The sequence below is a fragment of the Oncorhynchus nerka genome, linkage group LG3, assembly GCF_034236695.1.
Source record: "Oncorhynchus nerka isolate Pitt River linkage group LG3, Oner_Uvic_2.0, whole genome shotgun sequence".
NCBI lineage: Eukaryota > Metazoa > Chordata > Actinopteri > Salmoniformes > Salmonidae > Oncorhynchus > Oncorhynchus nerka.
The window spans coordinates 68380929-68408583 of NC_088398.1; the positions used below are offsets into that span (position 1 = coordinate 68380929).

General features: G+C 44.7%; 1 protein-coding gene across 2 annotated transcripts in view; it reads left to right on the forward strand.

Annotated features, from left to right (window-relative positions):
* The first annotated feature begins 4122 nt into the window (after positions 1 to 4122).
* The window catches only part of LOC115112824 (amyloid-beta A4 protein-like), a 60223-nt gene continuing 36690 nt past the window's right edge, over positions 4123 to 27655 (forward strand). Inside the window, exons 1-4 of one of the 2 annotated variants that reach the window (XM_065015015.1) lie at positions 4123 to 4458; positions 23557 to 23724; positions 25007 to 25148; positions 27111 to 27223. In XM_065015015.1, coding sequence (XP_064871087.1) covers positions 4399 to 4458; positions 23557 to 23724; positions 25007 to 25148; positions 27111 to 27223 — 483 coding nt within the window. In that variant the 5' untranslated portion in view covers positions 4123 to 4398. The remainder of the gene's footprint in view (positions 4459 to 23556; positions 23725 to 25006; positions 25149 to 27110; positions 27224 to 27655) is intronic. The other variant, XM_065015010.1, reaches the window with a different exon arrangement.

Sequence of the window (27655 nt, forward strand, 5' to 3'; positions counted from 1 at the left end):
CCTGTAATTATAATGGAATTTTATTTGGATTTCATGTAATGTACATACACAAAATAATCCAAATCGGTGAAGTGAAATTAAAAAAACAACTTGTTTAAAAAAACAAAAAAACATTTAAAATGGAAAAGTGGTGCATGCATATGTATTCACCCCCTTTGCTATGAAGCCCCTAAATAAGATCTGGTGCAACCAATTACCTTCAGAAGTCACATAATTAGTTAAATAAATTCCACCTGTGTGCAATCTAAGTGTCACATGATCTCAGTATATATACACCTGTTCTGAAAGGCCCCAGAGTCTGTAACACCACTAAGCAAGGGGCACCATGAAGACCAAGGAGCACCATGAAGACCAAGGAGCACCATGAAGACCAAGGAGCACCATGAAGACCAAGGAGCACCATGAAGACCAAGGGGCACCATGAAGACCAAGGAGCACCATGAAGACCAAGGAGCACCATGAAGACCAAGGAGCACCATGAAGACCAAGGGGCACCATGAAGACCAAGGGGCACCATGAAGACCAAGGAGCACCATGAAGACCAAGGGGCACCATGAAGACCAAGGGGCACCATGAAGACCAAGGGGCACCATGAAGACCAAGGGGCACCATGAAGACCAAGGGGCACCATGAAGACCACCATGAAGACCAAGGGGCACCATGAAGACCAAGGAGCACCATGAAGACCAAGGAGCACCATGAAGACCAAGGGGCACCATGAAGACCAAGGGGCACCATGAAGACCAAGGGGCACCATGAAGACCAAGCGGCACCATGAAGACCAAGGAGCACCATGAAGACCAAGGAGCTCTCCAAACAGGTCAGGGACAAAGTTGTGGAGAAGTACAGATCAGGGTTGGGTTATAAAAAGATATCAGAAACTTTGAACATCCCATGGAGCACCATTAAATCCATTATGGAAAGAATATGGCACCACAACAAACCTGCCAAGAGAGGCCTGCCCACCAAAACACACGGACCAGGCAAGGAGAGCATTAATCAGACGGGCAACAAAGAGACCAAAGATAACCCTGGAGGAGCTGCAAAGCTCCACTGCAGAGATTGGAGTATGTGTCCATAGGACCACTTTAAACCGTACACTCCACAGAGCTGGGGTTTACGGAAGAGTAACCAGAAAAAAGCCATTGCTTAAAGAAAGAAATAAGCCAAAAGGCATGTGGGAGACTCCCCAAACATATGGAAGGAGGTAATCTGGTCAGATGAGACTAAAATGTAGCTTTTTGGCCATCAAGGAAAACACTATGTCTGGCGCAAACCCAACACCTATCATCACCCCGAGAAAACATCCCCACAGTGACAGCATCATGCTGTGGGATGTTTTTCATCAGCAGGGACTGGGAAACTGGTCAGAATTGAAGGAATGATGGATGGTGCTAAATACAGGGAAATCCTTGAGGGGAAACCTGTTTCAGTCTTCCAGAGATTTGAGACTGAGACAGAGATTCACCTTCCAGCAGGACAATGACCCTAACCACACTGATAAAGCAACACTCGAGTAGTTTAAGGGGAAACATTTAAATGTATTGGAATGGCCTAGTCAAAGCCCAGACCTCAATCCAATTGAGAATCTGTGGTATTACTTAAAGATTGCTGTGCACCAGCGGAATCCATCCAACTTGAAGGAGCTGGAGCAGTTTTGCCTTGAAGAATGGGCAAAAATCCCAGTGGCTAGATGTGCCAAGCTTATAGAGACATACCCCAAGAGACTTGCAGCTGTAATTGCTGCAAAAGGTGGCTCTACAAAGTATTGAGTTTGGGGGGTGAATAGTTATGCACACTCAAGTTCTGTTTTTTGTGTTATTTCTTGTTTGTTTCACTCCCCAAAAATATTTTGCATCTTCAAAGAGGTAGGCATGTTGTATAAATCAAATGATACAAAACCCCAAAAACTCTATTTTAATTCCAGGTTGTAAGGCAACAAAATAGGAAAAATGCCAAGGGGAGTGAATACTTTCGCAAGCTACTGTAAGTAAGCATTTCACGGTATTTGGCACATGTGACGAATACAATTTGATTTGATTTCTTTGGCAGAAGGAACCTCTCCTCTGTCCATCTGGCCACTGTGAGGCTAATAAGTAAGATAAACAAACAGTTTCAGATCAGTTATTTTCAGATTGACACATTTCTATGGAATAATAAAGTACATTACGTCAAAAACGTGATTTTCCTGTGTTTTATATTTTCAGACTGAGGTTGGAATAATACTGTATAATTGTGAAAATGACGATAATGCTGTTTTCGTGCAAGAACTGTTTGAATAGACAGTAAAGTTTCAGCCTGTTTTGGTGGGATGGAGTTTTGGCCTGCTTGGCGACATCACCTGGTGGTATAAATTAATAGACTGGTATAAATTAATAGACCAATAACAAAAATAGTTTCAAACCTCTCTGCCAATAACAGCTAGTTTTCATGTTATATATCTCTCCCATTAGGCCCCTACTCAGACCACTTATAGACAGTCCTAGCAAAGTTCTTGCTTGCGAAATTGCTCTTTGCTAAGAAGCTACATGACTAAAAGTACTTGGTCACCTGCTCGTTGAACATCTCATTCCAAAATCATGGGAATTAATATGGAGTTGGTCCTTCCCAGATGGCAGAAAAGGGGGCTTTCCACTAAGTGTTGGAACATTGCTGAGGGGACTTGCTTCCATTCAGCCACGAGCATTAGTGAGGTCGGATGCTGGTGTTGGGCGATTAGGCCTGGCTCGCAGTCGGCGTTCCAATTCATCCCAAAAGTGTTTGATGGAGTTGAGGTCAGGGCACTGTGCAGGCCAGTCAAGTTATTCCATATCGATTTTGACAAACCATTTCTGTATGACCTTGCTTTGTGCACGGGGGCATTGTCATGCTGAAACAGGAAAGGGCCTTCCACAAACTGTTACCACATAGTTTGGAAGCACAGAATCGTAGAATGTCATTGTATGCTATAGGGTTAATATTTCCCTTCACTGGAAACAAGGGGCCTAGCCCGAACCATGAAAAATAGCCCCAGACCATTATTCCTCCTCCACCAAACTTTACAGTTGGCACTAAGCATTGGGGCAGGTAGAGTTCTCCTGTATCCGCCAAACCCAGATTTGTCTTTCGGACTGCCAGATGATGAAGCGTGATTAATCACTCCAGAGAATGTGTTTCCACTGCTCCAGAGTCCAATGGTGTTGTGCTTTACACCACTCCAGCTGACACTTGGCATTGCAAGTGCATGGTGATCTTAGGCTTGTGTGCGCCTGCTCGGCCATGGAAACCCATTTCATGAAGCTCACGACGAACAGTTCTTGTTCTGACGTTGCTTCCAGAGGCAGTTTGGAACTCGGTAGTGAGTGTTGTTTTTTATGATGTTTTTTATGCGCTACGCGCTTCAGCACTCGGTGGTTCCGTTCTGTGAGCTTGTGTGGCCTACCACTTTGTGGCTGGGCCGTTGTTGCTGCTAGACTCCACTTAACAATACCATCACTTTCAGTCGACCAGGGCAGCTCTAGCAGGGCAGACATTTGACTAACTGACTTGTTGGAAAGGTGTCATCCTATGACGGTGCCACGTTGAAAGTGAGCTCTTCAGTAAGGCCATTCTCCTGCCAATGTTTGTCTATGGAAACGGCATGGTTGTGCGCTCAACTTTATACACCTGTCAGCAAAGGGTGTGGCTGAAATAGCCAAATAAACTAATTTAAAGTGGTGCCCACATACACTATATACACAAAAGTATCTCTGTTATTTTTTGACCATTTTAATTGAAAAAAAATAACAGTAAGGTACTTAATATTAAATAGGCTGTCATTGTAAATAATAATTGGTTCTTAACCGACTTGCCTAGTTAAATAAAGGCTCAATTAAACAATTCAAAAATATATATAATGATTTGATATTGCGTTAAAACTGCTGCATTTTGGGATTGTCTAATTCTTTTAGGATTGTGAAATGAGGTTTTAGTGGTATTTATGTCTTTGTGTGTGTGTCATCAGAACTAGCCTATAGGGACATTTCATAAACAAATAATGAATGAGAGCGGATTAAAGCAGCAGAGGAAACCTTCGTGTTTGTAGGGGACAGAGGGGGCTAAAGAGATCTCTCTCTATAAAGTGTATGACTACGTGTGTTAAACATCTGCTCATATCGGCCAATATCCCACAATCGGAGCTGGCTGCAGTCCTTCCTCCCTCAAGTTTCTTCCCATAGGCTAGCCTATTCTCTCCGGCCGCAATCACACACTATTGGCCCGGTCAGGTGACAGGCTTTTGGGGAAGCTGGCCAGCCTCGTTCTCGCTTTCCATCATTTAACACGCCATCGCCAACCGGGAGTGCACGGGAACGGGATAGAGCATCGGATTTATCGGAATATTTTCCAGATATTGGACAAAACTGATTTAGGGTCAACGGCATGGGCGAGCGAACGGCATTTCTGCTGTTATGGGTTGCGACCTTGACGCTGGCATCTGAGGTAAGAAAAGGGGAGAATAGGTCAGCGTTCTTCGTGTATCGGGCAAAGCACGAACCTCCATAAGCTAGTTCCCGTCCCTGTAGCAGCGGAGGATAAGGGTGAACTGAAGGCAGGAGGGGTGAAAATAACGGAATTCAGACCCACGGTGAATCAGGATTGCATTTGGAGGCAGAAAGAAAGGTTACTAAATTACAAAATTCCACAATGTTTTTAAGGCACTATAAGCTAAACACCATAGGTTTTAATGCGATTACTAGGCTACATTTCTCATCTTGTTCCAACCACTCCATATTTCTGCTAATTGCAGCCTGCGTAGTAGTGTCGAGAATAGCTTGTTTTTATCTCCCTCATAGCCTTAACTAGCTTTGGAGTGGAATATCCAAATGCGTAAAGCAAAAACATTCAACATTTCTTTTTAGGCCTATAATTGCCCTACCGTTGAATCTGTCAACGACACTGAATTGACAGTTTGGCACTAGATTACAGGGACCTGGAATGACAAAATAAAGTATTGGTCCGTTTCTCTACTGACAGACTTCTCATTTAGCCTATATGCGAAAATGTTAGGGCCTAGCTATATTGTGAGATTGCGTTGTTTCAATGGTGGTAAACGTATGCTGGCGTGTATGAATTAGTTGGAGTCCGTTGCAAAACGTTTCGTCTGTTACAAAACGTTTTGCAACGGAAACAATTTACCATTTACTCTAGGAAGCAAACAGAGCAAAAAAACGGGGAGGGACATACCAGATTTTGTCCAATAGAAAATATAGCTTCCGTTGCAAAACGTTTTCCGTTTGGAGTAAACAGTTTCCTTTGCAAAATGTTTTGCAACGGAATCTGACTAATGAATACACCCTGCATTTTGTATTTTTCAAGGGTGTGTGATCCTTTTCAGGAATATTGAACAGATTAGGCTAGACACGCGTTTAGACCTGATAAACGACATAATTAAGAATACGGACCATAAAGCAGTCTATTATCATTTTAAGGTGGTCGACCTGTTCAACTGCAAGCGACGCTGCAACCCATGGGTTATCAATGGGGATATCAATACCCCCCCCCACACGAAAATGCAATTCTATTGCAATGATAGGCTATCTGCTTATCAACATCAAATGAAGGACCAACAAGTTACATCCTTTGGGCATTTTACACTTTCGCCTTAACTAGCGTAGGGCCTCCCAGTGAGCACGTGCACCTGATGTACATGGACATTAAAAAGTTGTAAAAATGTGTTCCGTCCACCCTGGCCTTGATTTCAATGTCCACAGACGTCCGGCCCAGACCGGCCTCGATTTGTCCCGATCATAGCCATTTATGATTTGGTTCTGACAATAATAGATGTCTTTGTTTCACAAGTTTGGACAGCACAGTACAGTAGGGCATAGCAGAGTAATAGTTTGGTACAGTAGAGTACAGTAAATGCGTATTTTCAACTTCCAGAAACGACGTTGTTTCATCTTTCGCGCAGAGCCAAAATTCAACCCGTTTATCTTTGTATGTTGGATTCGATTTCAACGTCTTTTCAACATAATTTTGCTCAGTGGGTTACTACAAATGCTGTGACCCATTTTCAAATCTCTATGTTAGATTCACATAGCAGGGTTTATTTTAGTCTATAAATCAGTTTGTGGCTACTCCTTTTGAGAGTGAAGACACATTGTTGCTTTTCTCATACAAGGAAATATGGAACTGCTGTGCATATGGATACTTATGGAACAGACATTAACATGATACAATGTTGCATTTGCCACATAACCGGCCAGTGGATGCTGGTGGGTTTATGTGGAGTGGAGAATGGAAAAGAGTGAAGCTTGACACAAGCAAGATGGCGTCAGTGCTGCAGTGCTGAGATACACGGTGGCTAGACGGCACTGAGGAGGTTGCTGTTTTTAACAGCGCATTATTCGATTTAAGAGTTATGACACAGCATCAAATTGTCTATGTTCGTGAGTAAAGCCTCAAAATGGGCCTGGGTCGATAGTAGTAGCTTATGTTGCATCTAGACTGTTTTACGCCATTCCTTGGTGCCTTGACTGTAAGCATAAAACCAACAGGATCATTGCACTGTAAACTAGTAAACAAAGTGTGCATACCAGAACAGTCGGTCAACCCCGACATTCTAAAAGACATGGACAAGTCTCTGTTTGACAGCTGCTCTATTAGGAACATAAAACCATGTGTTTAACGTTTTCTTATCATCTTTATATCATTTTGAAGGTGTTTAGGGAAAGAATAGTCTACTTTGGTTGCAGTGTGTGTTCGTACAAGGCACTGCATCACTACAGCCTGCGGTTCGATCCCAGACTGTGTCACAACCGGCCGTGACCGGAAGTCCCATATGGCGGCGCACAATTGGCCCAGCGTTGTCCGGGTTTGGCCGCCATTCTAAATAAGAATTTGTTCTGACTTGCCGATGTGAAATGGCTAGCTAGTTAGCGGTGGTGCTTGCTAATAGTGTTTCAGTCGGTGACGTCACTCGCTCTGAGACCTAGAAGTAGTTGTTCCCTTTGCCCTGCAAGGGCCGCGGCTTTTGTGGCGCGATGGGTAACGATGCTTCGAGGGTGACGGTTGTTGATGTGTGCAGAGGGTCCCTGGTTCGAGCCCAGGTTGGGGCGAGGTGAGGGACAGAAGTAATACTGTTACATTGATGCTGTTGACCCGGATCACTGGTTGCTGTGGAAAAGGAGGAGGTCAAAAGGGGTTGAGTGTAACCAATGTGAAATGGCTAGCTAGTTAGCGGTGGTGCGCGCTAATAGTGTTTCAGTCGGTGACGTCACTCGCTCGGAGACCTAGAAGTAGTTGTTCCCCACGGCTTTTGTGGTGTGATGGGTAACGATGCTTCGTGATTGACTGTGGTTGATGTGTGCAGAGGGTCCCTGGTTCGAGGCGAGGAGAGGGACGGAAGCTATACCGTTACACCTACCTACATAAAGGTTACACAAACACACACTGACCACAAAGTTATTTTGTTGCCATTTACGTACGTCCCCATTACCAGGGACTGTAGTTGTCTCGCACACCTTCAGTGCTGGTCATAAAAAGTGCCAGCTAGCTCATGGATGCAAACAATGTTCTTCCCCAAAAACATAGCAAAACAACAATCTGTTTCAGTAGCTATAGTTAGCTAGATGTCATCATCTAAAATCACCCGAATTCATAAGACAGTTCTTATTTGATAATGGTGGTCGGACACATCTATGTGAAGCTAGCCACAATAAGGATTAGCCACAGTAGTGGACTTTGCGGTTAGCCTTCAAAATAAACGTATGTATCTAATAAGTAATATAACCTAACAATTTCACAACAACTACCTTGTACACACAAGTGTAAAGGAATGAATACGAATATGTAAATACAAATATATAAATGAGTAATGGCCGTAAGGCATAGGCAAGATTCAGTAGATGGTACAGCATATACATATGAGATGAGTAATGTAGGGTATGTAAACATTATATAAAGTGGCATTGTTTAAAGTGGCTAGTGATGCATTTAATTACATCAAGATGGCAAGATGCAGTAGATGGTACAGCGTACAGTATATGAGATGAGTAATGTAGGGTATGTAAACATTATATAATATAAAGTGGCAAGTGATAAATTGATTACATCAATTTTTCCATTATTAAAGTGGCTAGAGTTGAGTCAGTATGCTGGCAGCAGCCACTCAATGTTAGTGATAGCTGTTTAACAGTCTGATGGCCTTGAGATAGAAGCTGTTTTTCAGTCTCTCGGTCCCAGCTTTGATGAACCTGTACTGACCTCTCCTTCTGGATGATAGCAGGGTGAACAGACAGTGGCTCGGGTGGTTGTTCTCCTTGATGATCTTTTTGGCCTTCCTGTGACATCGGGTGGTGTAGGTGTTCTGGAGGGCTGGTAGTTTGCACCCGGTGATGCGTTGTGTAGACCTCACTACCCTGTGGAGAGCCTTACGGTTATGGGCGGAGCAGCTGCCGTACCAGGCGATGATGCAGTCCGATAGGATGCTCTCGATTGTGCATCTGTAAAAGTTTGTGTTTTTGGTGACAAGCCAAATTTCTTCAGCCTCCTGAGGTTGAAGAGGCGCTGCTGCACCTTCACCACACTGTCTGTGTGGGTGGACCACTTCAGTTTGTCCCTGATGTGTACGCCGAGGAACTTAACTCTCTACCCTCTCCACTACTGTCCTGTCGATGTAGATAGGGGGCTGCTCCCTCTGCTGTTTCCTGAAGGCCACTATCGTCTCCTTTATTTTGTTGACGTTGAGTGAGAGGTTATTTTCCTGACACCACACTCCGAGGGCCCTCACCTCCTCCCTGTAAGCCGTCTCGCCTTTGTTGGTAATCAAGCCTACCACTGTAGTGTTGTCTGCAAACTTGATGATTGAGTTGGAGGCATGCATGGCCACGCAGTCGTGGGTGAACAGGGAGTACAGGAGAGGGCTGAGAACTCACCCTTGTGGGTACCAGTGTTGAGGATCAGCGGGGTGGAGATGTTGTTACCTACCCTCACCACCTGGGGTCGGCCCCTCAGGAAGTCCAGGACCCAGTTGTACAGGGCGGGGTCGAGACTTAATGACAAGTTTGGAGGGTACTATGGTGTTAAATGCTGAGCTGTAATCGATGAACAGCATTCTTACATAGGTATTCCTCTTGTCCAGATGGGTTAGGGCAGTGTGATGGCGATTGCGTAGTCTGTGGATCTATTGGGGCGGTAAGCAAATTGGAGTGGGTCTAGGGTATCAGGTAGGGTGGAGGTGATATGGTCCTTGACTAGTCTAGTCCTTTAGCTCCGTTACCTTCGCTTTCTTGGGAACAGGAACAATGGTGGCCCTCTTGAAGCATGTGGGGACAGCAGACTGGGATAAGGATTGAATATGTCCGTAAACACACCAGCCAGCTGGTCTGCGCATGCTTTGAGGACGCGGCCGGGGATGCCGTCTGGGCCTGCAGCCTTGCGAGGGTTAACACGTTTAAATGTTTTACTTACGTTGGCTACAGTGAAGGAGAGCCCGCGGGTTTTGGTAGCGGGCTGTGTCAGTGTCACTGTATCGTCCTCAAAGCGAGCAAAACAGTTGTTTAGTCTGTCTGGGAGCAAGACATCGTGATCCGCGACAGGGCTGGTTTTTGTTTTGTAGTCCGTGATTGACTGTAGACCCTGCCACATACCTCTCGTGTCTGAGCGGTTGAATTGCGACTCCACTTTGTCTCTGTATTAAGCCTCCTCAATGTACAGTTGATGTCGGAAGTTTACAAAAATCTTTGCCAACTACATTTAAACTCAGTTTTTCATAATTCCTGACATTTAATCCCAGTAAAAATTCCCTGTTTTAGTCAGTTAGGAGCACCACTTTATTTTAAGAATGTGAAATGTCGGAATAATAATAGTGATTTAATTATATTTGTATTTCTTTCATCACATTCCTTCCACAAGCTTCCCACAATCAGTTGGGTGAATTTTGGCCCATTCCTCCTGACAGAGCTGGTGTATCTGAGTCAGGTTTGTAGGCCTCCTTGCTCGCAAATGCTTTTTCAGTTCTGCCCACAAATTTTCTATAGGATTGAGGTCAGGGCTTTCTGATGGCCACTCTAATACCTTGACTTTGTTATCCTTAAGCCATTTTGCCACAACTTTGGAAGTATGCTTGGGGTCATTGTCCATTTGGAAGACCCATTTGCATCCAAGCTTTCCTGATGTTGCTTCAATATGTCCACATAATTTCCCCTCCCTCATGATGCCATCTATTTTGTGAAGTGCACCAGTCCCTCCTGCAGCAAAGCTCCCCCACAACATGATGCTGCCACCCCCGTGCTTCACGGTTGGGAGGGTGTTATCTGGCTTGCAAGCCTCCCCTTTTTCCTCCAAACATAACGATGGTCATTATGGTCAAACAGTTATATTTTTGTTTCATCAGACCAGAGAACATTTATCCAAATAGTATGACCTGCAGTTGCAAACTGTAGTCTAGCTTTTTTATGTAGGTTTGGAGCAGTGGCTTCTTCCTTGTTGAGTGGCCTTTCAGGTTATGTCAATATAGGACTCGTTTTACTGTGGATATAGATACTTTTGTGCCTGTTTCCTCCAGCATCTTCACAAGGTCCTTTGCTGTTGTTCTGGGATTGATTTGTACTTTTCGCAACAAAGTACGTTCATCTCTAGGAGACAACGCATCTCCTTCCTGAGCGGTATGACGGCTGCGTGGTCCCATGGTGTTTATACATGCGTACTATTGTTTGTACAGATGATTGTGGTACCTTCAGGCATTTGGAAATTGCTCCCAAGGATGAATCAGGCTTTTGGAGGTCTACAATTTTCATTCTGCGGTCTAGGCTGATTTTCTTTTGATTTTCCCATGATGTCAAGCAAGAGGCACTGAGTTTGAAGGTCAGACTTGAAATGCATCCACAGGTACACCTCCAATTGACTCAAATTATGTCAATTAGCCTATCAGAGCTTCTAAAGCCATTATATAATATTCCAAGCTGTTTAAAGGCACAGTCAACTTAGTGTATGTTATTAACTTCTGACCCACTGGAATTGTGACACAGTGAATTATAAGTGAAATAATCTGTCTGTAAACAATTGTTGGAAAAATTACTTGTGTCATGCACAAAATAGATGTCCTTACTGACTTGCCCAAAACTATAGTTTGTTTACATGAAATTTGTGGAGTGGTTGAATGAGTTTGAAATTAGTTTTAATGACTCCAACCTAAGTGTATGTTAACTTCCGACTTCAACTGGATATCTCATTGTCTGGATTTTTAAACCTCCATATATGCAATGGTTCTAATGTGTCCATGATATTCGTAATTTCCCAAATAGCTTGAAGGTGTTGTCATTTATGATCCGTTGGGGTACTTAAAACTGTATTCTAATCTCCCACCATAATAATAGTCATTTGTTGCTTGTGAGCTCGAGAGATTAGTATATATCATATAGAAGAAGTGTGGATCATCATTATTTGGACCATATAGATGAATTAGCAACATCTGTTTATCGTCCAATTGCATGTTTTAAAATGATCCACCTTCCTTTCCGATCTGTTTGGACAGATCACATTCCGATCAAAATTGTTATTAATTAATATGATCACCCCTTTTGAGATTCTTTGCCCATGACAGAAATATACTTCTCCCTCCCAGTCCTTTTTCCATATAACCTCATCTGTAATTGGAGAGTGAGTTTCCTGTAAACAATAGATATTATGTTCCTTCTCTTTAAGCCAGGTAAAGACTGATTATAAAAATGACAATCTGCTAAGCCATTACAATTATAACTAGGTATACTTATTTCACCACTTACCGTAATGAGACGTACTACCAAAAAGTAGTAGACGCCCAGAATTGATCCACACTTACCAATACTACCAGTATCAATGTCTGACATCTACCCATGTAGCTGTACCATGATATATGCACTGCTAAACTGCTGCAACTGACTCTAAGTAAACGCCTCCCCCATCCCAGAAGGTGGTGTTGTCCCTGATACTGTCATACCATCCCCGTACCCATAACACACCTTTAGCGTCCTAAAACACACCTTCAAGGCGGTGGCCCGTTCCTGTAGGTTCATGCTCTACAACATCCGCAGAGTACGACCCTGCCTCACACAGGAAGCGGCGCAGGTCCTAATCCAGGCACTTGTCATCTCCCGTCTGGATTACTGCAACTCGCTGTTGGCTGGGCTCCCTGCCTGTGCCATTAAACCCCTACAACTCATCCAGAACGCCGCAGCCCGTCTGGTGTTCAACCTTCCCAAGTTCTCTCACGTCACCCCGCTCCTCCGCTCTCTCCACTGGCTTCCAGTTGAAGCTCGCATCCGCTACAAGACCATGGTGCTTGCCTACGGAGCTGTGAGGGGAACGGCACCTCAGTACCTCCAGGCTCTGATCAGGCCCTACACCTAAACAAGGGCACTGCGTTCATCCACCTCTGGCCTGCTCGCCTCCCTACCACTGAGGAAGTACAGTTCCCGCTCAGCCCAGTCAAAACTGTTCGCTGCTCTGGCCCCCAATGGTGGAACAAACTCCCTCACGACGCCAGGACAGCGGAGTCAATCACTACCTTCCGGAGACACCTGAAACCCCACCTCTTTAAGGAATACCTAGGATAGGATGAAGTAACCCCCCCCCTTAAAAGATTTAGATGCACTACTGTTCCACTGGATGTCATAAGGTGAATGCACCAATTTGTAAGTCGCTCTGGATAAGAGCGTCTGCTAAATGACTTAAATGTAATGTAAATGTTCAACCGCCGATTGGCATGGTCCAGGTAAGAAATCGGGACTGTCCCATAACCTTGTTTCTATGCTGCCACCCCTCAAGCGCCCAGCCATAAACCCTATAAGCCTATGGCATGACCACGAGAGGAGAATCCTCTTTAGGAATTAGCCACGTAACAAATCAAAAACGGAGTGAATGAATCTAAATAAATGCATTCGGTAGTACTGAGGACAATAAGACCTAATAAACAAATACCCAGACAACAGCTAAATGTGGAACATAATACTACTAACAATAATACATGATTATATCCTCATTACTGTCATAAAAACAGTGATGCACAAATATCCATATACAGCTGCTCATTATTGGCTCCCTTTGCAAGTTGGCAGTTGTCAAATACAACAAAGGAAAGCCAAATTCTGCTGGAAATGATAGGCTCACTAATTCACATCCCTACAATCACAATGGAGGAAAGACATTCCTTCATTTCATTAGATCAGAATGTCAGTAAAATGAGATGAATAAATTGAAAACATGTCGTCAATTTCATCCTTGTTGATATTCTAGCATTGCAAATATAATTTGAGGAATCTGCAATAACTGATGGGTATCTGATTAATACATCCCAACACCCTTGAAAATAATACATAATCCTAATGTATAATTGCCCTTGACACTAAAGGACAAATAGGGAAAAATAATAATGAAACAATATATGCAGAAATTGTAATTATAGTGATTTGTTGTATATCGTAACTTTAGATCTTTATAAAATATGATTCCAGGACATCCCCCTTTTGCACTAGGGTCGCTGTTCCAACGCTGTTCTACAAAACGTGGAAAAGGTGTGGAGGGAGAAAGCTAGAGCGTAGACAGAAGAAATAAGATCTAAATTGTCCGGCACCATGGGAAAACATTATGGCACACGAGACACCTGTTAGTGGACTAATCCACCGCGGAGGCAGCGGCATAGCAGTATCACCTGTTAGTGGACTAATCCACCGCGGAGGCAGCGGCATAGCAGTATCACCTGTTAGTGGACTAATCCACCGCGGAGGCAGCGGCATAGCAGTATCACCTGTTAGTGGACTAATCCACCGCGGAGGCAGCGGCATAGCAGTATCACCTGTTAGTGGACTAATCCACCGCGGAGGCAGCGGCATGGCAGTATCACCTGTTAGTGGACTAATCCACTGTGGAGGCAGCGGCATAGCAGTATCACCTGTTAGTGGACTAATCCACCGCGGAGGCAGCGGCATGGCAGTATCACCTGTTAGTGGACTAATCCACCGCGGAGGCAGCGGCATGGCAGTATCACCTGTTAGTGGACTAAACCACCGCGGAGGCAGCGGCATGGCAGTATCACCTGTTAGTGGACTAATCCACCGCGGAGGCAGCGGCATGGCAGTATCACCTGTTAGTGGACTAATCCACCGCGGAGGCAGCGGCATGGCAGTATCACCTGTTAGTGGACTAATCCACCGCGGAGGCAGCGGCATGGCAGTATCACCTGTTAGTGGACTAATCCACCGCGGAGGCAGCGGCATGGCAGTATCACCTGTTAGTGGACTAATCCACCGCGGAGGCAGCGGCATGGCAGTATCACCTGTTAGTGGACTAATCCACCGCGGAGGCAGCGGCATGGCAGTATCACCTGTTAGTGGACTAATCCACCGCGGAGGCAGCGGCATGGCAGTATCACCTGTTAGTGGACTAATCCACCGCGGAGGCAGCGGCATGGCAGTATCACCTGTTAGTGGACTAATCCACCGCGGAGGCAGCGGCATGGCAGTATCACCTGTTAGTGGACTAATCCACCGCGGAGGCAGCGGCATGGCAGTATCACCTGTTAGTGGACTAATCCACCGCGGAGGCAGCGGCATGGCAGTATCACCTGTTAGTGGACTAATCCACCGCGGAGGCAGCGGCATGGCAGTATCACCTGTTAGTGGACTAATCCACCGCGGAGGCAGCGGCATGGCAGTATCACCTGTTAGTGGACTAATCCACCGCAGTGGCATGGCAGTATCACCTGTTAGTGGACTAATCCACCGCGGAGGCAGCGGCATAGCAGTATCACCTGTTAGTGGACTAATCCACCGCGGAGGCAGCGGCATAGCAGTATCACCTGTTAGTGGACTAATCCACCGCGGAGGCAGCGGCATGGCAGTATCACCTGTTAGTGAACTAATCCACCGCGGAGGCAGCGGCATGGCAGTATCACCTGTTAGTGGACTAATCCACCGCGGAGGCAGCGGCATGGCAGTATCACCTGTTAGTGGACTCATCCACCGCGGAGGCAGCGGCATGGCAGTATCACCTGTTAGTGGACTAATCCACCGCGGAGGCAGCGGCATGGCAGTATCACCTGTTAGTGGACTAATCCACCGCGGAGGCAGCGGCATGGCAGTATCACCTGTTAGTGGACTAATCCACCGCGGAGGCAGCGGCATGGCAGTATCACCTGTTAGTGGACTCATCCACCGCGGAGGCAGCGGCATGGCAGTATCACCTGTTAGTGGACTAATCCACCGCGGAGGCAGCGGCATGGCAGTATCACCTGTTAGTGGACTAATCCACCGCGGAGGCAGCGGCATGGCAGTATCACCTGTTAGTGGACTAATCCACCGCGGAGGCAGCGGCATGGCAGTATCACCTGTTAGTGGACTAATCCACCGCGGAGGCAGCGGCATGGCAGTATCACCTGTTAGTGGACTAATCCACCGCAGTGGCATGGCAGTATCACCTGTTAGTGGACTAATCCACCGCGGAGGCAGCGGCATAGCAGTATCACCTGTTAGTGGACTAATCCACCGCGGAGGCAGCGGCATGGCAGTATCACCTGTTAGTGGACTAATCCACCGCGGAGGCAGCGGCATGGCAGTATCACCTGTTAGTGGACTAATCCACCGCGGAGGCAGCGGCATGGCAGTATCACCTGTTAGTGGACTAATCCACCGCGGAGGCAGCGGCATGGCAGTATCACCTGTTAGTGAACTAATCCACCGCGGAGGCAGCGGCATGGCAGTATCACCTGTTAGTGGACTCATCCACCGCGGAGGCAGCGGCATGGCAGTATCACCTGTTAGTGGACTAATCCACCGCGGAGGCAGCGGCATGGCAGTATCACCTGTTAGTGGACTAATCCACCGCGGAGGCAGCGGCATGGCAGTATCACCTGTTAGTGGACTAATCCACCGCGGAGGCAGCGGCATGGCAGTATCACCTGTTAGTGGACTAATCCACCGCGGAGGCAGCGGCATGGCAGTATCACCTGTTAGTGAACTAATCCACCGCGGAGGCAGCGGCATGGCAGTATCACCTGTTAGTGGACTCATCCACCGCGGAGGCAGCGGCATGGCAGTATCACCTGTTAGTGGACTAATCCACCGCGGAGGCAGCGGCATGGCAGTATCACCTGTTAGTGGACTAATCCACCGCGGAGGCAGCGGCATGGCAGTATCACCTGTTAGTGGACTAATCCACCGCGGAGGCAGCGGCATGGCAGTATCACCTGTTAGTGGACTAATCCACCGCGGAGGCAGCGGCATGGCAGTATCACCAGAAGTACATTTACCGTTAATTCTGATCATTTCTAATCTACGTTTGTTTGGTTACTGTCATTTTGTTAATGCATTCGATATATTATTATTACAGTCTTACTGTTTTCACTGTAGGAGTTGACATGTTGTTTGCAGAGCGTACAACCTAGGTGACACTTGTGAGAATAGTTTAGATTTATTTAATTCCATTTACGAGATGTCAATTTATTCATTGTTTTTTGTTTGGAGCGCTCCTGTCAATCTTAAGGAAGGAAACACACCTGATTACGCATAGAACTAGGCCTAGGCTACGTGGTCTGCGTGCAAATGTAGACCTATAAATGTGTCTATTTGTGCCCTATTTCTGAGGAGTATTTCTGTCTGTAATAAAGTCCTTTTGTGGGGAAAAAATCATTCTGATTGGCTGAGCCTGGCTCCCAAATGGGTAGACCTATGCCAACCCAGTCATGTGAAATCCATAGATGAATTAAGGCATAATGAATTTATTTAAATGTACTGATTTCCTTCTATGAACTGTAACTCAGTAAAATCTTTGAAACTGTTGCATGTTGAGTTTTATTTTTGTTCAGTATAGTTTATTTTATTCTAGCATAGGGTGTCTGTCTATATATGGAAAAAATACACGTTGACCAATCGATTGGTCGAAAGAACAGACGACTCTCGGTCGATCAAGATGTTTTTTTGTCGGGGACAGCCCTACTGTAAGGTCACCTTGCCCTTTACTGATTGTTCCTGGCCTAGTAGTCTGATGGAGACAAAAAACAACTGTTTTTACCAAATATTGTTGTAATGCTGTGTATTAGGAAATAGCTTCGCATGCCAGAATTTACTCAGTCATATTGTAACCTTTGATTCTCTGAAGAGCTGGTTGTTTATGTACAGCTTATCCAATACTAAGCGCACATTCTGTTTCTCTGCTCTGTCTTTTGAAAATGGGATAAAGATGCGTTGTCTCTCTTATTTCATGGGGGAGTTTTTCGTTGATAGAGAATGGTGTGCCCTTCAACTCCCTACCCCTTTCCAACACGGCCACCTTCATCTTGTAATGTGAGAGTCTAGCAAGAATGGGTCAGGGTTTCTGGGGAACCCTTTGGCCAAAACGATGCGGCCTTTGGAAATCAATCTTATACACCTGTTTGTTGGCCATTTTTAAGATTCTTTAGTAAAATCCTTCACCTTTTCTTTATTTTCACTCACTTTATGACTTTGTCATGCTTCTGCATTTTTAGGTCAAGTAGCTCCACTTTCATTTCAGTGTTATCACTCAGGAGTTTCATAATTGATTTTAGGGAGTCTGTCGCTTTCAAACCTTTTGTTTTCAGTCCTTATTTCTTCCGTTCATTTGTTGCTGTTATCCATTCCTACCTTGAGGGCCTCGATGTCCTCCATTACTCCGGGCTGTAGATCAAGCTGTTGAGGCCTTATGTACATGCTTGCCGTCAATGCACTGTCCTTTTTGGACATGGTTGTACCCGCATCCTCTTCCATTGTTATGTTTGATTGTTTGGAAGGATGTTTCTCCTCCTGTTTCGCTGGATTAAATCATCTCTCTTGGTCACTTTGTCAATTCGATATGCTTGAACAGCAAGTCAATCTATAAAAAGTTCATAGTTTTCCGTTATCCGTAGTGTAATTAGTTATAGGCAAACTTTTCAGATTTTCAGATTAATTGGATGAGTTGTGTCCACCACGCCATCACATGCCACGTCATTTCCCCTCAGGGAAGGTGGTACTTACTCTCTGCTATAGTGCAGCCTCTCCTTGGGATGTCACCTTCCCGGAGATGGTGGGACCTGAAGTCAACTGTCTGTCACCTAGCTAGCTAGCTTGCTCTAGTCTCATGGTAGGCTATGGTTGGTACCAGAGTGCTAGTCAGCCAGTGGTAGGTATCAAATCCTGGCAGGGTTGGAACAAGACAAGCTACATAAACACAAGCTCCCTTTTTCCTAAGCATAACAGGCACTCCCAAGGTCTTAATCATGTGGAATGGGATTTCTGTTGTTACTCCTGTTACAACTGACCCCCTCAATAACAAGGACTTTTCTTGGGATTGTTTTACTGCTTGCATGTCACATACTGTGTAATGTTGAGTGACCAAAACCAGGCTGGTCTGTGGCTGATCATGGTCAATGGTACAGTTTAGAGGTCGACCGATTATGATTTTTCAACGCCGTTACCGATTTATTGGAGGACCAAAAAAGGCCGATACCGATTAATCTGACGTTTTTTAAAGTTTTTAAATGTTTTAAATTTATTTGTAATAATGACAATTACAACAATACTGAATGAACACTTATTTAACTTAATATTATACATCAATAAAATCAATTTAGCCTCAAATAAATAATGAAACATGTTCAATTTGGTTTAAATAATGCAAAAACAAAGTGTTGGAGAAGAAAGTGAAAGTGCAATATGTGCCATGTAAGAAAGCTAACGTTTAAGTTCGTTGCTCAGAACATGAGAACATATGAAAGCTGGTGGTTCCTTTTTAACACGAGTCTTCAATATTCCCAGGTAAGAAGTTTCAGGTTGTAGTTATTATAAGACTATTTCTCTCTATACGATTTGTATTTCATATACTTTTGACTATTGGATGTTCTTATAGGCACTTTAGTATTGCCAGTGTAACAGTTTAGCTTCCGTCCCTCTCCTCACTCCTACCTGGGCTCGAACCAGGAACACATCAACAACAGCCACCCTCGAAGCAGTGTTACCCATGCAGAGGAAGGGGAACAACTACTCCAAGTCTCAGAGCGAGTGACTTTTGAAATGCTATTAGCGCGCACCCCGCTAACCAGCTAGCCATTTCACATCGGTTACACCAGCCTAATCTCGGGAGTTGATAGGCTTGAAGTCATAAACAGCACAATGCTTGAAGCACAGCGAAGAGCTGCTGGCAAAACGCACGAAAGTACTGTTTGAATGAATGCTTACGAGCCTGCCATCGCTCAGTCAGACTGAACGTGTGGCATCCCAAAGTGTAGATATTGCTGTTACATTGCACAACCTTCAATGTTATGTCATAATTACGTAAAATTCTAGGCAAATTAGTTCGCAACGAGCCAGGCGGCCCAAACTGTTGCATATACCCTGACTCTGTGTGCAATGAACGCAAGAGAAGTGACACAATTTCGCCTGGTTAATATTGCCTCCTAACCTAACCTGGATTTCTGTTAGCTAAATATGCAGGTTTAAAAATATATACTTCTGTGTATTGATTTTAAGAAAGGCATTGATGTTTATGGTTAGGTACACGTTGGAGCAACGACAGTCCTTTTTCGCGAATGCACACCACATCGATTATATGCAACGCAAGACACGCTAGATAAACTAGTAATATCATCAACCATGTGTAGTTAACTAGTGATTATGATTGATTGTTTTTTATTAGATTAGTTTAATGCTAGCTAGCAACTTACCTTGGCTTCTTACTGTATTCGCGTAACAGGCAGGCTCCTCGTGGAGTGCAATGTAAGGCAGGTGGTTGGAGCGTTGGACTAGTTAACTGTAAGGTTGCAAGATTGAATCCCCGAGCTGACAAGGTAAAAATCTGTCGTTCTGCCCCTGAACAGGCAGTTAACCCACTGTTCCTAGGCCCTCATTGAAAATAAGAATGTGTTCTTAACTGACTTGCCTAGTTAAATAAAGGTGTACATTTTTTTTATTTAAACGGCATCCAAAAATACCGATTTCCGATTGTTATGAAAACTTGAAATCGGCCCTAATTAATCGGCCATTCCGATTAATTGGTCGACCTCTAGTACATTTGCATGTACAATCTCTGTCCCATTCCCACTACTGTTACAGGGATTCCTCCTCTATCAACAAATTGTTCAGAGATCTGCACAGCCTGAGGAAGCCTGTGGAACCAGGACAGCCCTAGCTGACGATTGGTGGATTCAGGGAGTGTATCTGATCCTAGATCTGTGCTTAAGGGAAAAATCCACTCCATAAGCAGTGTCACTTGCCACATCATCATGATGCGAAATGCATAATTTGATGTAAAATGCATCATCATGAGGATGTGACAAATGAGACTACTTCTTGAAAGTCCAATATCTTGAGAAATGTTGGGACTGTATGAACAGTGGACTAATGAAAGAAATGCCAAAATATATAGATGGATTTTTCCATGAATGGCAACTCCTGCATCAACCAGCACCTTAACCCAGTTCAGTGTGCTGACTCAGGCCTAGTGAATCTATGGTGAGTGTCTTCACTCCTGATGACCAGGTGGTGAATTAAGATTCTAGAAGGCACCAACACCTGCAACCCGGCTGATGCTGTCTCCCTTTCCGTTGCCATACCAACATCGTTGCTGTTGACACCATCTTGGAAATGCTGCAATCCTCTCCCCATCGTATCAGTTGGTTCTGGCATCCCACTACCACCTCATAATATCAACATCCATTCAGGCTCCTTAATGGATGATAACTATGGTTCATTTTTGTGTTCCTCATGTCAGCCATGTTCCTCGAGGGCCCCTTACAATTAAACACAAATAAACTAGACAAAGACTTAATTAACCAGCAGTGTCAAAGAGCTTCCCTGCAGGTAGGCAAGGACTGTCCCCGACAAAAAAACAAAATATTGTTTGATCGAGAGTCGTTGGTTCTTTTGAGCAATCGATTGGTCCACATTTTCAAATGTGTATTTTTCCAAATATAGACACACCCTGTGTTTGAATAAAATCAACTATATGTCGTCTACTTTGCCTGAAGCTTTAAGCACTGCAATTTCAAATTAAGACACACAAATGACTAAAGAGGGAGCCAGAGATCAATATAGGCTAACCAGAATATAGCCTGCCCGATGCTGCTGGTCTTCACAGATGCTGCCTTTAATCTGTTGACGGTAATAGGCTACACCAGCGGTCGACAACCTTTTCCATTTGGAGTGAAGTTATGGTACCATTTCTACTGATTTTCATATGCACCTTTTCTTAGAACAGCTTCATTTCATTTATAAAAGTCTTCATATCTCAAAATCAATGTCATATGATTAATCAAATTCTATCTAAGTTAAAATGATACAAATCTAAAAGTAACATCTATTGCCAATATGTTTAAAAAATGTGCCTACAAACTGGACAAGCTGGAAACTGGTGCTAGCAAACTTGCAGCATTGTATAAAATATTCTAGGCCCCAGAGTTCCCTGGGCCTGTGAGCTCCGGACAGACAGACACAGCTGTAGGCTATTTGTGGAAGTGATAGTAAGTAATCAGGTACCCCTTTTTTATGGCATTTCCACCTGATCAGAACAATAAATGTTTTCCCCTTAAATAGTGAGTTGTTATTGAAAGGGAGAGTGCTGGATTTATTTTCCAAATAGGCTACGTTGAGGAACTATTGTCATTCTCATTGAATTTAAAAACAGACTAGGCCTAGTTCTATGCGCAATCAGGTGCGTGTCCTTACTCAAGATTGACAGGAGCGCTCTAAACAAAAGACAATTAATAAATTGAAATGAAATAAACCAAAAATAAACAACTTTTTCCTCAAGTGTCACCTAGGTTGTCCACTCCTACAATGACATAGGGAAGACTGTAAGAATATATTGAATGCATTAACAGAAATGACTGTAACCAAACCAACATTGTAGATGAGAAATGATAATTAACGGTAAATGTGTTACTCACGACTTCCGCCGACTTCCGCCGACGCGGGCTCCTCTCCTTGTTTGTTCGGCGATCGACGTCACCGGTTTTCTAGACATCGCCGCTCCATTTTTCATATTTAATTTGTTTTGCCTTGTTCACCTGGTTTTCATTCCCTAATCACACTGCATGTATTTATCCTCTGTTTCCCTCCGTCTTCGTGTGAAATTGTATTTATGTTATGTGGGTATTGTTACGCGCCTTACTTTTTGTCTATGTTCTGTGTTTGGGCACGTTTATGTACTTTTGTTCTTTCGTTGGACCGGAATAAAAAGTGTGCCTGTTCACTTCACTCTGGTCTCCTGCACCTGACTTCGCCTCCAGTACACACCCTTAACAGGTGTGCTATCTTCACAGCCTCCGCAATGGATTAGTCCACTCAGACAGGTGTCTTGTGTTCCATAATTAAAATATATATTTGTCACTACTCAACTGAAAAAATCTTGGTCAACCAAACAATCGACCAGTTGACTAAATGGGGTCAGCCCTAAGGTAGGCTATAACAAAACAAACACCGTGTGAGCGCAAACCAGTCTCCCTGAATTCCACAGGGTGTTGGGTCAGACACATTAATAGCATCTATTGAAAAATGCTTGTTTCTTCACTGCTGCTATAAGAAATTAAAGGGAAAGTGCCTTCGGAAAGTATTCAGACCCCATCAGGGACTGGGAGACTAGTAAAGATCAGGGAAAAGATGAACGGAGCAAAGTACAGAGGTCCTTGATGGAAAACCTGCTCCGGAGCTCTCGGGTCCCTCCGACTGGGGCGAAGGTTCACCTTCCAACAGGACAATGATCCTAAGCACACAGCCAAGACAACACAGAAGTGGCTTCGGGATAAGTCTCTGAATGTCCTTGAGTGACCCAGGCAGGGTCCAGTCTTAAAGAGGATCTGCAGAGAAGAATGGGAGAATCGCCAAATACAGGTGTACTAAGCTTGTGGCGTCATACCCGAGAAGACTCAATCTGAAATCGGTGCCATAGGTGCTTCAACAAAGTACTGAGTAAAGGGTCGGAATACTTATGTTAATGTAATATCTCAGTTAATAAAAAAAATAACAGTTTAATCAATATTAGAAAAAGGTTGTAATTTAACAAAAAGTCAAGGGGTCTGAAAACTTTCCCGAAGGCACTGTATGTGTCCATCTATAACACTTGTATTGCAGACAAAATGGAAACCATGAATATGGGGAGAAAATATATAGAATATACATCTAAGTTTGTGTGGTAATTTATCATTAACTGCTACACTACAGGCTGCAGAAATAACTAGGGCCTCGTTTTTTTTAATGAGTATCATCAATCTAGGAAATGGATCGTTGTGTTTTTCTTTTCGCAGGCCAGCAGAATGGCAGCAGGCTTCTGTTTTGTTAGTTTGCGGCATCCTTCTTTTCCGATGTGCGCGAGACAAAAAGGAGAGCCAGAAGGCCAGCTACAATGAAACTTCCTCCCATTGTATCACGGAACAAAAGAGTGGGGAAAAACAATGATCCCAGAATGCTTTGCGTTCAACTTTGTTGGAAAGTGCAAAGGCGGGTGGGTGGGGGGGCGTAAATGTGTATTTTGTGACCGCTGTTTTAGATTTTGAGTGCACTTCAACTGCAAATCATGTTTTTAATTATTTATTTACAGTAATTTGACTCCCTCTGCACTCCTCCTTCACTGCAGGTGCCTTCTGATGACTCAGTGGGTCTGCTGGCAGAGCCCCAGGTAGCCATGTTCTGTGGGAAATTCAACATGCATGTCAACGTTCAGAGTGGCAAGTGGGAGTCGGATCCCTTCGGCACCAAGAGCTGCATCGGAACCAAGGAGGGCATCCTGCAGTACTGTCAGGAGGTAGGAGGAGAGGGGGTGTGAGAGGGAGGGAGAGGGGGGCATCAGATGAGGGAGGGATAGGTGGAAGAGGCATCAGATGAGGGAGGGATAGGTGGAAGAGACATCAGATGAGGGAGGGATAGGTGGAAGAGACATCAGATGAGGGAGGGATAGGTGGAAGAGACATCAGATGAGGGAGGGATAGGTGGAAGAGACATCAGATGAGGGAGGGATAGGTGGAAGAGACATCAGATGAGGGAGGGATAGGTGGAAGAGACATCAGATGAGGGAGGGATAGGTGGAAGAGACATCAGATGAGGGAGGGATAGGTGGAAGAGACATCAGATGAGGGAGGGATAGGTGGAAGAGACATCAGATGAGGGAGGGATAGGTGGAAGAGACATGGAAGGTGGAAGAGACATCAGATGAGGGAGGGATAGGTGGAAGAGACATCAGATGAGGGAGGGATAGGTGGAAGAGGCATCAGATGAGGGAGGGATAGGTGGAAGAGGCATCAGATGAGGGAGGGATAGGTGGAAGAGGGAGGGATGGGTGGAAGAGACATCAGATGAGGGAGGGATAGGTGGAAGAGACATCAGATGAGGGAGGGATAGGTGGGAGAGGGAGGGATATGGGAGATGGAGGGATAGGTGGGAGATGGAGGGATAGGTGGGAGATGGAGGGATAGGTGGGAGAGGGAGGGATAGGTGGGAGATGGAGGGATAGGTGGGAGAGGGAGGGATAGGTGGGAGATGGAGGGATAGGTGGGAGAGGGAGGGTTGGGTGAAAGAGGAAGGAAGGGAGGGAGGGAGGGTTGAGGGAGGGAGGGAGGGGTAGGTGGGTGGAGAGAGGTCGGTTAGAGGGAGAGGTGGGAGGGGGAGGGAAGGAGAGGTGGGAGGGGAGGGAGGGGGAGGGGTAGATGGGATGGAGGGCAGGAGAGGTGGGAGGGGCGGAGATGTGGGCGAGGGGTAGGTGAGAGACTGAAGGAGAGGTGGGAGGCGAGGGAGGGAGACAGAGGGAGGGATAGGTGGGAGGAGAGGGAGGGAGAGGTGGGAGGAGAGGGAGGGAGAGGTGGGAGGGAAATTTGGGAGAGGGAGAAAAAAGCGAGTGGTAGGAGAGAGGGGGGAAAGGAGTGGAAGAGGGTGGGAAGATAGAAGGGTGGAAACAGAATGAGATTAGGGTGAGAAAAAGGAACAAGGGAAGCGATAGGAAAGGGGGAGGTCCGAGGTAAATGTCTGGAATATTAAACCCATAGAAAACAACTGTGTGAAGTACATTCATTAAAGCATGCTCCTTCCCCCAGGTGTACCCTGAGCTCCAGATCACTAACGTGGTGGAAGCCAACCAGCCAGTCAGCATTCAGAGCTGGTGCAAGAAGGGACGCAAGAAGGGACGCAAGGAGTGTAGCAGTCACACACACATCGTGGTGCCCTACCGCTGCCTGGGTAAGTTGTGTGTGTGTGTAGGATAGAACAAAGTTTAATGTCCTTGAGGGGAAAATTGGCTTAGAACAACAGTAACGCTGTATAGAAAATAGTCATTACTGGTCATTACACACAACATAATACATACAGTGTCTTCGGAAAGTATTCAGACCCCTTGACTTTTTCAACATTTTGTTACGTTACAGCCTTAGTCTAAAATTGATTAAATAAATACAAATCCTCATGACACATAATACCCCACAATGACAAAGTGAAAACAGGTTGTTTGAATTTTTTTGCAAATGTATTAAAAAATACATAAGTATTCAGACCCTTTGCTATGACACTCAAAATAAAGCTAATGTGCATCATGTTTCCATTGATCATCCTTGAGATGTTTCTACAACTTGATTGGAGGTCCACCTGTGGTAAATTCAATTGATTGGACATGATTAGGAAATGCACACACCTGTTTATATAAGGTCCGACAGTTGACAGTGCATGTCAGAGCAAAAACCAAGCCAAAGGAATTGTCCGTAGAGCTCTGAGACGGGATTGTGTCAAGGCACAGATCTAGGGAAGGGTACCATTGCTGTGGTAGCCATGCTGGTTAAGTGTGCCTTGAATACTATAATAAATCACAGACCGTGTCACCAGCAAAGCACCATCACACCTCCTCCTCCATGCTTCACGGTAGGAACCACACATGCAGAGATCATCTGTTCACCTTCTCTGCGTCTCACAAAGACACGGCGGTTGGAACCAAAAATCTAATATCCATGGCTTGTGTTTCTTGGCCCAATCAAGTCACTTCTTCTTATTCGTGTCCTTTAGTAGTGGTTTCTTTGCAGCAATTTGACCGTGAAGGCCTGATGCACACAGTCTCCTCCGAACAGTTGATTTGTCTGTTACTTGAACTCTATGAAGCATTTATTTAGGATGCAATTTCTGAGCCTGGTAACTATAATGAATTTATCCTCTGCATCAGAGGCAACTCTGGGTCTTCCTTTCCTGTGGCAGTCCTCATGAGCCAGTTTCATCATAGCGCTTGATGGTTTTTGCGACTGTACTTGAAGAAACTTTCAAAGTTCTTGACATTTTCCACATTGACTAACCTTCATGTCTTAAAGTAATGATGGACTGTCATTTCTCTTTGCTTATTTGAGCTGTTCTTGCCATAATATGGACTTGGTCTTTTACCAAATAGGGCTATCTTCTGTATACCACCCCTACCTAGTCTGATTGGCTCAAATGCATTAAGAAGGAAAGAAATTTCACAAATTAACTTTTAACAAGGCACTCCTGTTGATTTGAAATGCATTCCAGGTGAATACATCATGAAGCTGGTTGAGAGAATGCCAAGTGTGCAATGCTGTCATCATAAAATATACTTTGATTTGTTTAACACTTCTTTGGTTACTACATGATTTCATAGTTTTGATGTCTTCACTATTATTCTACAATGTAGGAAATAGTCAAAAACAAAGAAAAACCTTTGAATGAGGAGGTGTCCAAACTTTTGACTGGTTCTGTAGGTGTGCCAAGCTTGTAGCGTCATACTCAAGAAGACTCCAGGCCATAATTCGCTGCCGAAAGTGCTTCAACAATGTACTGAGTAAAGGGTCTGAATACTTATGTAAATGTAAAATTTCAGTAAAAAAAAAAACATTTGCACAAAAATAATTTAAAAAATCTGTTTTTGCTTTGTCATTATGGTGTATTTTGTGTAGATTGATGGGGGGGGACTATTTAATCCATTTTAGAATAAGGCTGTAATGTAACAAAATGTGGAACAAGTCCAGGGGTCTGAATACTTTCCGAATTCACTTTACATTGCACGTTACCTCTGTCATACACATTGTATGCTTCTCATGTAGCCACATACATTATACATATTGCACAACTTCCTTACACGTTCTGTCAGTGGCGCTAACACATTGTGTGTGTGCGTGTGTGTGAGAATCATTCATCTGTGTTTTGCAGTTGGAGAGTTTGTGAGTGATGCCCTGCTGGTTCCTGATAAGTGCAAGTTCCTGCATCAGGAGAGAATGGACATGTGTGAGAGCCACCTGCACTGGCACACCGTGGCTAAAGAGGTCAGGACACTTTCATGGCTTATCACACAGTTCTGATGTGTTCAGGTCTCTGGTCTCTCCTCTATCTATCTAGTACTCTCTATCTGTCTATACTGAACAAAAATATAAACAATTTCTAAGGTTTTACTGAGTTTGAGTTCATCGAAGGAAGTTAGTCAATTGAAATAAATCCATTAGGCCCAAGTGCATGGATTTCACATGACTGGGCCCACCCACTTGGGAGCCAGGCCCAGCCAATCAGAATTAGTTTTTCCCCACAAAAGGGCGTTATTACAGACAGAATTACTCCTCAGCACCACCCCCTCCTCAGACGGTTCTGCAGGTGAAGAAACTGGATGTGGAGGTCCTGGGCTGGCGTGGTTACACGTTCTCTGACAACAGCTCTGTTGGACATTCCTGCAGTCAGCATGCCAATTGCACACTCCCTCAACT